Source organism: Haliaeetus albicilla, chromosome 2, assembly GCF_947461875.1.
Source record: "Haliaeetus albicilla chromosome 2, bHalAlb1.1, whole genome shotgun sequence".
NCBI lineage: Eukaryota > Metazoa > Chordata > Aves > Accipitriformes > Accipitridae > Haliaeetus > Haliaeetus albicilla.
Window position 1 is genome coordinate 11,246,799 of NC_091484.1, and position 10,801 is coordinate 11,257,599.

At 41.9% G+C, this 10,801-nt stretch overlaps 1 protein-coding gene across 9 annotated transcripts in view; it reads right to left on the reverse strand.

Moving 5' to 3' along the window:
* Nucleotides 1-334: 334 nt before the first annotated feature.
* Nucleotides 335-10,801, reverse strand: part of EYA2 (EYA transcriptional coactivator and phosphatase 2) — a 104,914-nt gene continuing 94,447 nt past the window's right edge. For 8 of the 9 annotated variants that reach the window (XM_069806113.1, XM_069806122.1, XM_069806148.1 and 5 more), the window contains 6 exons: nt 10,572-10,630; nt 8,368-8,528; nt 7,247-7,361; nt 6,521-6,642; nt 5,567-5,667; nt 335-1,540 (listed from right to left, as the gene is read on the reverse strand). In XM_069806113.1, the coding sequence (XP_069662214.1) occupies nt 1,460-1,540; nt 5,567-5,667; nt 6,521-6,642; nt 7,247-7,361; nt 8,368-8,528; nt 10,572-10,630 (639 nt within the window). In that variant the 3' untranslated portion in view covers nt 335-1,459. The remainder of the gene's footprint in view (nt 1,541-5,566; nt 5,668-6,520; nt 6,643-7,246; nt 7,362-8,367; nt 8,529-10,571; nt 10,631-10,801) is intronic. The other variant, XM_069806086.1, reaches the window with a different exon arrangement.

Below are 10,801 nucleotides of genomic sequence, written 5' to 3' on the forward strand. Positions count from 1 at the left end.
TTTCTGTTTTAGTCTGGCAGAAAATCCCCTCTCAGATCTAGCAGTGAATCTGTCTCGAGGTAAATGTTTTTAGATGTGTCGCGCTTGTGTCGCACTTGTAACTTGCGTAACCCTTACTTAAATTGATTTTGATTCACACATGATAGATAAGGGGATTGTATTACTTGCTGCATCTCTCTAACACCTTGTTCCAGTGAGGCTCTGATCCTTCTGAGGTTATTTGGTGCCACAGCAAGCAAGAATGAGCAGTTTTGAAAGTAAATTAGAGATTCATCCAGGCCCAGAGAACTGAAATGTTTTGACAGCAAGAATTAACAGGCCAGCTTAGCCGAAATTCTAATGTTGAAACTTACTTGTAGATGCATTTATTTACATAAAAATAAATATGCGCAACTGCAGTATTTGCTTGCCCTTTATCTTCCTTTGCAGGACAAGTTAGATTTGCTGAGTGCCCACGTTCTCTCCCAGTGGACACAGTCGCTGTCTTCAGTCTTTGTCCCACCAACAGACAGAATAGCTGGCTACAGACTCCATTTTGCACCCAAGGGGCTCTGTTCAGAGTCCCTCTAGTCTAACCCCACCTTGAAACAGGGAGTATATATTCTACATGTACCTCTAGATCCAAGAGGGGCTGGAGACAAGAGAAGGCAGGTAATCTAGTCCCCCAAAATGTAAACATGTTTTTATTTAATGCCTTTCACTCATCACAAGGTACTTTTTCCCCACCCCCAACCCCCAAAACCAAGATGGCAGCATAAGGCACCGTGTAGACACATGCACAGTCCACATACCATCTATGTAAGATTTAAAAACACAGCTATAGTTCTTACCAACAGTACCATGTGTCATTATTAATGTACACAATATGATTTTCCCAAGAGTTTGTTCTGGAGAAATGAACTATTAATTTAGAATGGTAAGACTTTACCCACCCACCCACCCACCACAAAAAGCCAGATTAAAAACACAGGTACAGAGCTTAATACCAGAATAATGAGATTAGTTCATAAATTAAAAAAATACAAAAAAAATCAACAGTTTCACTCTTATTTTCAGAAGGTCCCATGTGATGTCATGTACTGTGCAGAGACTCCTTACTATGTCCTTTTCCCCTTTCAAAAGCAAGAAAACTGACAAGTAGACCCAAGACTTGTTGTGTTTGTCATTGATGGCAAAAAGGCAGTTACAGCTCTACGCATCCGGCTTAACCACGTAACTGCAGGATCCCCAGCGAGTTATCTGAAGGCTTTTCCTCTGTCCAAAGGAAGAAGGACTTGACACAATGTTCTTTGGCTGCAAGTTCTTAAAGGCTTCCACTGAAAGAGTTCTCCTTCAAAAAAAAGAAAAACTGCAGTTGCTGTGGGATTTATTTTTTTTTACTAAGAAAATGTTGAGGAATAGGTGGAACCGATGTAATAGTTTGAGTGAAGCCCTCACAGTGCTAAGATGTTGGGGTCTGCTACAAATATTCAAGTTCCAAGGCGTGCCGAAGAGCTTCCAGGTCAGCGTGACAAGAGATTCTCCAGAATGGCATGTTGTGCTAGAGTGAAACCAAAAGAGGGTATTTTTTGGTTTTTGGTTAATACTGAGATCAAAACAACTTTCTTAGTTTGCACCCTTGGGAACAGAGCTTTTTACTTGGGCCACCAGGTTCTCATGGTGTCACAGGCATCTTGGAGAGGAAGGAACGGAGTGGGAAGTGCCTATTTGCTGATATGTTTGTTTCTCCTATGCAGAGAGGAAGGCAGATCCTCCACAATTTAGGAGTGTCCTGCTTCAGAGATGATGAAGGACATGGGCAGGCTGACTTTCTGAATTGTACTAGCTACTGAACTTTACTCCCTATTTTTTTTCATGGATTAATTAGGAATGTTTCTAGAATTGCAGTATTTCTAGAAACAATTTTAGGTGAACATCACTGTAGAAAGCTGTTGTCAGTGCTTCACAGACAAGTAAACAATATATATCATAAAAGAAAGTTATTAAAATTTATAAAAACCTAAACAAAAGAATAAAATAACACACAGAGTCAAAATGCTTCCTAACAATTCCCTTTCCCAGTTACCTGGAACAGTATGCCATACTGCATTTTCTGGAAATGTAGGAACTGGTATCATTGCTCAGATCAATTATTCATTTAGTGTAACTGCTGCTTCAGCAAAAGGTGCGATAGGCTCGTAAGACAGCCAGTCCCCAAAAAACTTTCCTAATTCCTGTTTTTGAGAGACTAGCTTATATTCTTCTCCTGCCTCCCTGTTTTTCAATTTATAGTTACGGTGATAAATCTGAAATCATGTATACAAATGTCCGAGTTCTAACCAGCCAGTTCCACTTGAAATCTTAGCACCTGGACAAAATCTGGAAAGGTCAACTACCTGTGACTTACTTAGTATATCTTCTTTATAATATCCTGATTAATCTCTTTAAAATTGTGAATATATTCCAGGAACACAAGACTTGCATCTGAAAGAGGATGAAGTATCAACTTTTTTAAAGTGCTGTGAAACAAGTGCAGTTCAATAGGCAGGGGGACCAGGGATGGAAACTGTGATCTGGCAAGGTACAAACAGTACTCTGAAAGCATCATTGTAACAACACAGTTCTGCCATCATCAGCAACTGCTAGGACCCCGTGGTTGCTTGCAAAGAGCTAACATCAAAGTAATTAGAACATGCTTTTAGATGTGAAATACAACTTTTCTTAGTATGTTCTGGTGAGCCTGGGGTTTGAGCTGGATTTGTTTCTTCTCCAAAACAGTTAAAGCGGTTTTACTTTAGATCACACAGCTCATTTCTGCACTTAGATTTTTATAATGACATTTTGGATTGTGATTTTCTTAGCTTCCTCCCAAAATACTGGTCTCTGTAGTCCGTGGTATGTTGTGATATGTGTTACAACACACAGTATGTGATATGCAGTTACAAACATATAGAAAGCCTTAACTGACAGAGCTTACACCCTTTCCAGTACGTGAATAAAATTTTTGAGTATTTTATCACTGTAAATAATTCAACCGTAAACATACCGCTTCTGGATAAACAGCTTAGACAAAACTTTAGAGAACATATACTTCCTAGATAGATGATTCTGATGAAGGGAGATGTTCCTTTTCCAAGAGTATGTACCTGTGTAAAAAAACCTGCAGTGGTTCCAGATGTTTATTTTACAGAGTGTCTATTTACACTTCTCTGATGTTTAAATACAACTCAAGTTTCCCTCTGGTATGTTGCCCATCAGTAAACAAATGTTTCCTTCAAGCTATTTATCAGTGTGTGTAGAGGCAGCAAGCAAACACAGACATCTGAAGCAATTGGAATCCATTGCTCTGCAATTTCACTTTAAGGGGAAAAGTTATTTCCTTCTCCCTCCCCCCTCCCCTGGTTGTTATTAAACCCCTTCCATTAAATTATCTATTTTTCTTTCTTAAATGAGAAGAAAACTTGGCCTCCCAGCCACTCCTGTTGTTCAGCATTTGCAGATTTATCATTCATCAGACAGGTGAAGAAAAATGACCCACTAAAACAGAGATATTATCAGTGCTGTCGGCAAAACAGTGAAAGGCTCTCTGCCTGCCTCCCCCCCCCTTTTTTTTTTATAAAGCTCAGGTGTGTAGAAGCCTTGACTAATGATTGTCATCAATCAAAGGAGCCAACAGCCCAGCAAAGAATGTGCTTTACTAATGGGAGAGCTGCTGAGGCCAGGAGACACAAGCAAGAGGGCTCTTGAAATCCTGGCACAGAAGATTGTTGAACCTTCCCACTTCTTCATACAGCCAGAGAGCCCCTGCAGCCTTTGATGCAGTCATGTTCACTGACCCACTGCCTTTGAAGTATGGCACTGGGCTGTCAAAAGCAGCAGGCTATTATCACTTCATTCCCAGTCATGCATTTTGGACTTTTCTCTGACAATTCCTTAACCCTTCATGAACTGTAGAATAATTTGCAGATTTAGCTAGTTTTCCAAGGTGGACGCAGGTATTGTTGCTTCCATGGGCCAGGGGAAATAAATACACTGTAAAAAAAGAGGGTTTCTGCTGCTTTGAAGATGACTTGAGACACAATTCTGGGGACAGAACATGTGTCCATCACCTTATCAGCTGGGATCCCTTTGTTCCTGGGCTTGTGCACCCAATAAGCTCAGATTTGCTTGGAAAGCCTTTACAGGATCTTCATTCGGAATGAGATGACAGGTCCTCCAGCACAAGGTTCAGCTGTATAGCTGAGTTCCTGTGATGTAATATTTTGTACATCACCTGAGCTACACCAGTCACCTGTGTGCCTATTAAAACTTAACCGGTTTGCTGAAGATGGAACTTAGGCAGTCAGTTCCTGCAGCTCAACTGATGTGCAATGCCCCTGAAGCAAATGCAGCTCAATCATATTTCTGCAGGCACATCAGGAGCACAAGAGCCAGGATGTACAAAGACATCTTGCAAATAGTGCTTGCCGTTAACAAATTGTCCCTGTAAAACCAAATAAATGGAGATTCCAGGCAGGTTTCTGTTCTAAAGTTTAGAATGAAAACTTTGGCTGTTCAATTGTCATGTTGTACAATTCAGTTGATGTACCTGACTGCTTTCCTTCAGATCTTTGGTTGTTGCTCTCCATGTTTCTAACACTCCTGCACTGATATCCTATGTGTATGGCAGAAGATATTCCTTGCTCTATTTCTAGCTGCCTGCCTCTATCCCCCACAATCACTGTAAGCAGAACGCGAGCTTTGGTCTTTTCAAATTTTGCTTTTTTCTCTTCCAAGCTCTGGGGTTCCAGCTCCTCTCCTCTTACAGTCTACCCAAAGCAAAGAAGCTTCAACTGGTCCCTAAAACTCCAGTTCTCATATCCCAATGAGTGGACTGTGGATACTAATGACTGGAGGACTCAACTGGATGCACAGGTTAGTCCATTTAATTCTAAGGCTACCAATGTCAGTGGGCCACATCTATGCAGTAAGCATGAAATATTACCAAGGGCTTGTTATTCCTGACCATACTGCTTTTGCAGTTTCTGTTCTACTTTGTGTTCAGTACATCTTCCCAATTTCATTTTGCTTGTGAAATTAATCACATTGATCCCTGTATCTTTGGTAAAGGCAGCAACTCAGTACTAGTCCCTTTGATATTCACTCTAATGATGTTACACCCTATGATCTCAATGAGTCATAAATACATGTATGTATATATGCATATTCTAATAAGTAATTCAAAACTAATTCCAATAATTTGGAATTTACAAAAGGAACATGTGTAGCTCAAATTCACCCTGCTTGCTCATCTGAGATCACACACTGGAGTTTTCCTTTTCATGTGTTTAAAGCCAACTTTATTAAGCAAGAATGATTCCTGGAACATGTGACACACCCACTGCCTGAAAAATTGCACTAGCTGCCAAGGTGGGTGGGTTTTACAGTACAAAGTTTCTCACAAGGTTGTTGAGTATTTTGCATATTAAGAAATGAGACCAATTGTAAACTGTTTCAAATGGAGGGAGCTTCATTAAATGCCTAAGTAAAGAAAGGGTAATTGAAACGAAAACTTGGGAGAAGCCAGCATGGCATCCACAAACTGTACCTTTTTTGCTCCCTGTTCCTCTTCAACACCATCTCCTATTACAATGTACACGGCTTTCCTTCCAAACCTTTGCATTATTCTTTCAAAACAGCTCTCTTTTCCTAAGCAACAGAAGAGAAGACACATTTTTTTATCTGGACACATACAGCAGGTGGGGCTAACATTCAGGTACTGGAACTGGAGCTGGGACCTAACTGAACTTGCTGCTACATTCCTCATTTTCTTTTGAAATTAGAACCTAACTGAATCTTCATCTGAGATGGATTCTCTCCATCTCGTGACAGTTACTAGCATTTTCTTTATCAACCAAGGACATCCAAGTGCTGCCAGTTTTCTGTAAGCTTTGCGACTGATGCACTGCTTAGACCAGCAGTTGGTAGACTAATATAACACTCATGGTATTCAGTTTCAAGAGCCCTCTTCTGTTCATTCTGGTTGCAGTAAAAACATGAAAATACAAAACTTAGATGTTCAAACACACACCAGAAAGAACAGAACACAAAAAAAAGCCCCAAGCCAACCCTACCAGTATTTATTACTCACACAGCTTCATAAAGCTCATTCAGCACACTTGTTCCCTCCGCAAGAATAAGAGGATCCCAAACAGTGTTTCTGTATGTAACAGATCCAGTCAGTCTGTCCTCCTCCTAGCTGGGTGCAGTTGAACATCCCACATGCAGCAGATGCTCCATAGGGTGGGTATTTTTCAGGCTCACTCCCCCATGGAAATACTTGGGAAGACTGTTTTTTGTTTTTTGGGGTTTGTGTGGGGGGTTTTTTTCAGTCTGTACTAGTTTAAGTGCGGGCAGTCAGGATGTGAATTAGAATGTGTAAACATGGAGCTCAAAATAAAGCTCACACATTGTTTGTTGCGATCAGGTTGGATGTATGTGCCTGACTTAGGGACAAAACTTCAGTCTACCTTTGAGGATGCCTAAGTTAGTTTGCTCCTACCTGTTTTTGTTGCACTGTAAATGTTTTCAATGGGGAAGACAGTACCCAGTCCATAGAGAAGCACTTTAGCAAGAGCTGGTATAAGCTGAGTTGTGGTGACCAACACATTCACACAGTTAGGCCTGGAAAACAAAAGTTAGTAGAAGTGGCAATCTGTGTTTCTCTCTTTTACTCTAGACTGAAAGATGGTAGGAAGCAAACCTTTCTTGCAACTGGAAGTTCCCAAGCCATTGGGAGATTATGCAGCTAGAGGCAGATAATTTGAGTACTGGTAATGTCTTTTTATCAACTTAGTAGAATGAAAAAAACATAAACTAGCAGTAGTGATGCAGCCTTACTGCATGCATGCCAGGATCTGTTTTGTGGGAATTTAAACACCATGTAGTAATGTCCATGCTGGGTTCTTCGAGTGAACATGTTCAGGGATAGAAGGGCCCTTTTCTCCCTTTCCTACTCTTGTACATCTGTCCACATGAAAAGTGTGCCACAGATGAGGTAGCCAAAGAAAGGCAAGGAAAAAGACTTTTTCTTTTGCCTAGTTCATCATCTCAAGCTCACCCCAACCCTTGATAATTCAAGTCTGGCAAACATGTGCAGACTGGCCTCCCATAGGTTTGGCCAGCAAAGTCCTATGAATGTGTCTCGATTTGTTTAGAGGGGGGAAAAAAAGGGAAGCAAAGGAGATCCTGGATCAAGCCGGTAGGCAATTCTTTAAGCTGTTCTTACCGGGAATGTATCAAATTCAGTGCCTTCAGAGCATGTGTGAGCCAGAGATCAGTCAGCGCTTCGAGTTCTGCTCTTAACTGCAGCCAGGTTTCTCTCTTAGGAGCTCCTATTAAACCTGTAAGCAGGGAAAACATCTTTGCAGAAGCACAGAAAGGGAGCTGCATGGCTTTGTATGTAGAATGCCAAAGGGCTCCTGCCTGTGTTCTGAATACTATCTCTCTCACTGTCTTTCTCTTGGCCCTGGTGCAGGCTGCTTCCTTTTGCCCACTGCCATATCACTGTAAGGCTCTGCCTTGAGGTACATGAGGCCCAGCTGCACACTCCTACGCTACCGCAGCTCAGCTTCCTTCCTCTCCAGCGGAATGGTATCAGTAACCTGCATGCTGCAGGACCTCCTTAAAACACCTTTCTTGGAGTTAGCATAAAGCTTGCAAGAGAAGTGAGCAAGAGGACGAAAGAGCTGTTTATAGCCAGTAGTGAATGGCCTGAGCTGAGAGACTTCTGAAGTCAGGATGGTTTTGGTTCTCCTGAAAAGCTATGCACCATTTCCAGTACATGCAGGTAGGCTATTCCTCCAACCAAAAAAAGGTTGTGGTGACGCTCTGAGTTTTGCTTCTTCCTCTTTCTAGTCAGAGACCTGGCACTGATGTTCTAAAAGAGAAGCCAGGCAGCCTATTGGAAGAACACAGGGCATCCTGATATCTGGTGGTATTGTTTTGGGGGAGTTAAAAACAAGTAGTTATGGTATAAGAATGCCTTCAGACAGAGATCAGCCATTTGTTCTGTGGAAAAAAAGCATATTTAGTTTTGAACTGTTTGCTTGCTTACTAAACATTTTGGAAAATTGGAGAAGGTTGCTTTCCTGCCAAAGAAATTACAAAATAAAGCCCCACACTCGGACTGGAGTCATTCTCATACCACTCAGCCAGGTATTTTAGTGTATCTCCTGCAAACCCTGTACAGAACCTTATTTAAGGATGACTGCTGAAACACTTGCTCAGCTCACTGTGAAGTATTCTTATCACAATGCTCCCTACACCTCCTCCATACATGTCCCTAGCAGGGTCAGAAGTATTTGGGAAGATGAAAGGCACACTTGTTGCTTGGCCATAGACACTTACCCCCTACATTGTTTTTGTAGGTGTTGTACATCTCTTTCACCCGACGGTAGCGGAATGCTAATTTCCTCATCCAGTCAACTCCCCCATGAACACCTGAGCCCAGACACAGATTTGCACTGGCAGTTGAACTGTGAAAGCCATCTGCAGAGAAGTTGTATGTGCTGGGAAAGGAGGAGGGAAGGGGAGAGGTCAGTATAATTACAGTCTATACAGTGCCAGCAGGGAGTGGAAACAATTGAAAAGAAATGTGGAGACAAGTGGCAGTAGAGATATACGCAGGACACGCTGTACAGAACTGGAGTTCATCTCTAGCAGTTACTAGCATAGATGTTAAAAATGTTCTTACTGTAAACACAACACAGGTTACTTAGCACTACCTGCCAATTCTGAGGCTCTCTGGACTACAGAATGTCTGACTGTCCTCAGGTCACTGAAATTCCTCACCTGCCTCTCATCCAGGCTGCTAAGGTAACTGCAGAAATTTCAGAGCAGCTCTAGAGTAATTACCACAATTAATTGGGAGCAAATGACAATTCCACAAACACCTTAAACAGGCAGTTCCTTTGAAGAAAGCAATCCTGCCTTCTACCAGGCATTTGTTCCTGTCTTCAGCCCTCCTTGATGTCCCTTTCTTTGTACCAGCACAAACATTTCTTCAGCACTGAGATGAATCAGATGAGGGAACTGTTCCAGTTAAAAGAGAATACAGCTTTAAAAAAAAAAAAGTTGCTTTTTGGATGGATCAGTTCTCTGGTTTGGGGGAGGGGCGGCATGCAGAGGCAGTACTAGCTCATGTCTTCTTAAAATGTTTGCCAGATGACAGCATGAGGATAGGTTTCATGGCTTGAGCAGATCTCTGAGCTGCAATGGAAGAGCACAGCCACAGCTCGTGGGGCACAGTTGGCAGGATCAGGTGACAGACCCAGTGAATTTGGACAAACTTGGTTTGTACCAGAGCAAGGGAAGGGACAGAAAGGCTCAGCAACACAGACCTACCCTTCTCAGCTGCAGCTTGAAGTTAGCTCAGCTTATAGTGTTTCTGACACCTGATTGGGGGAGTAGCCAGTGCTTGTATATTCACATCCTGATTTACTGCACAGTAATTTCCCCTTCTCGAAGGGCCTGATGCCACTTTATTTCTGTATTAGAGCATCCAGATAGGAGTTCAACACGCTTAACATACTTCAGTCAGCTCAGCTTCATTTCCCATGTAGACAAGCCATGAGCAGCTGAGAAGTACTTTTGAAACAACTGAAATGACTCAGGCAGGGGCTTTTCACAGGATTCAAGATAAGCTGTTAGCATACGGACTTTTTTGTTCACTCAGAGTAAGTGCACTGATTGAGATAAAACTCAAATTAATGTTTTAATCAATGCCTGAAGAAGTATCCAGACTCACCCGCTTACAGGCCACAGGAGCCAAAGGACCTAAATGTAAATGTGCCATTTCAGTGCTTTGCAAAGCACAAACCAGCATAGCACTTAGGGCAAAAATCTTTCAAGTGTTCCCTGCAGAAGGAAAAGTCTCTTCCCTCAAACACTTCATTGTTTTCTGTGCTGTTTTGGCACCAAGTCCTCATAATAACCAGCCATAAAAACACAAATTATAAAGCTGCGTCATAACCTCTGCACATTTCATTCTTACGCCAATTACCATGACTCTGCAGGCAACACTTTGGGAAAGGTAGAGGTAACTGCACAGAAGTAGTTTTTATGTACATGATGATCTAACTTATACAGATAATAGTGATGTTTGGTGCAGTTTCGGCACAAGTTTCTACCAGTGGCAAGGCTCTGGCATGGCAAGGTCTGCAGTCCTCACTACTAAGCCCATACATTAGAGATTGGGAAGCAGGAAACCTTTCAATCTGGTTTGAAGCATTTTAGCCACACCTGTGCCAACTGGCTGGCTAAATCACAACAGGAACTAGTGTAGTCTGACAGGAGTTCAACCTAATTTTAGGTATATTTCCCAGAATGGTTCGAAGTTCAGTATAGTCAGGGCTTGACAGTAGGCACAGGCATATTAATGTGAGAACGGGGACTCTGCTTCTGTGCGCTTAATAAATGCAGACAGCATGGAGCCAGGGAGGGGAGAGGACGCGTGTCTGAGAATGTTATTTTACATCACTGACCAGCCCCCTGCTATTTTCAAACAGCTGCGGACTACCTGACCTGCAGCTTCCAGCCTGGAGAAACCGTACCTTAGATCTTGACCATTGTCATCTGATGATACATCATCTATGTGGATCTGGTCACAGTCCTGAGAAGCATATAAAAGAAAATACAGCAGTTAAGTAAATGTTTTGAAAAAAATTTTGAAAGAATGTAATGAAAAATTACTTTAAGGATAATATTAAGGAGATAAATTCTTAAATATTGCTAGTATTGTCTGGCATAGTCTAGCCAGTTAATTGTTAGGAAAAAGTATCAC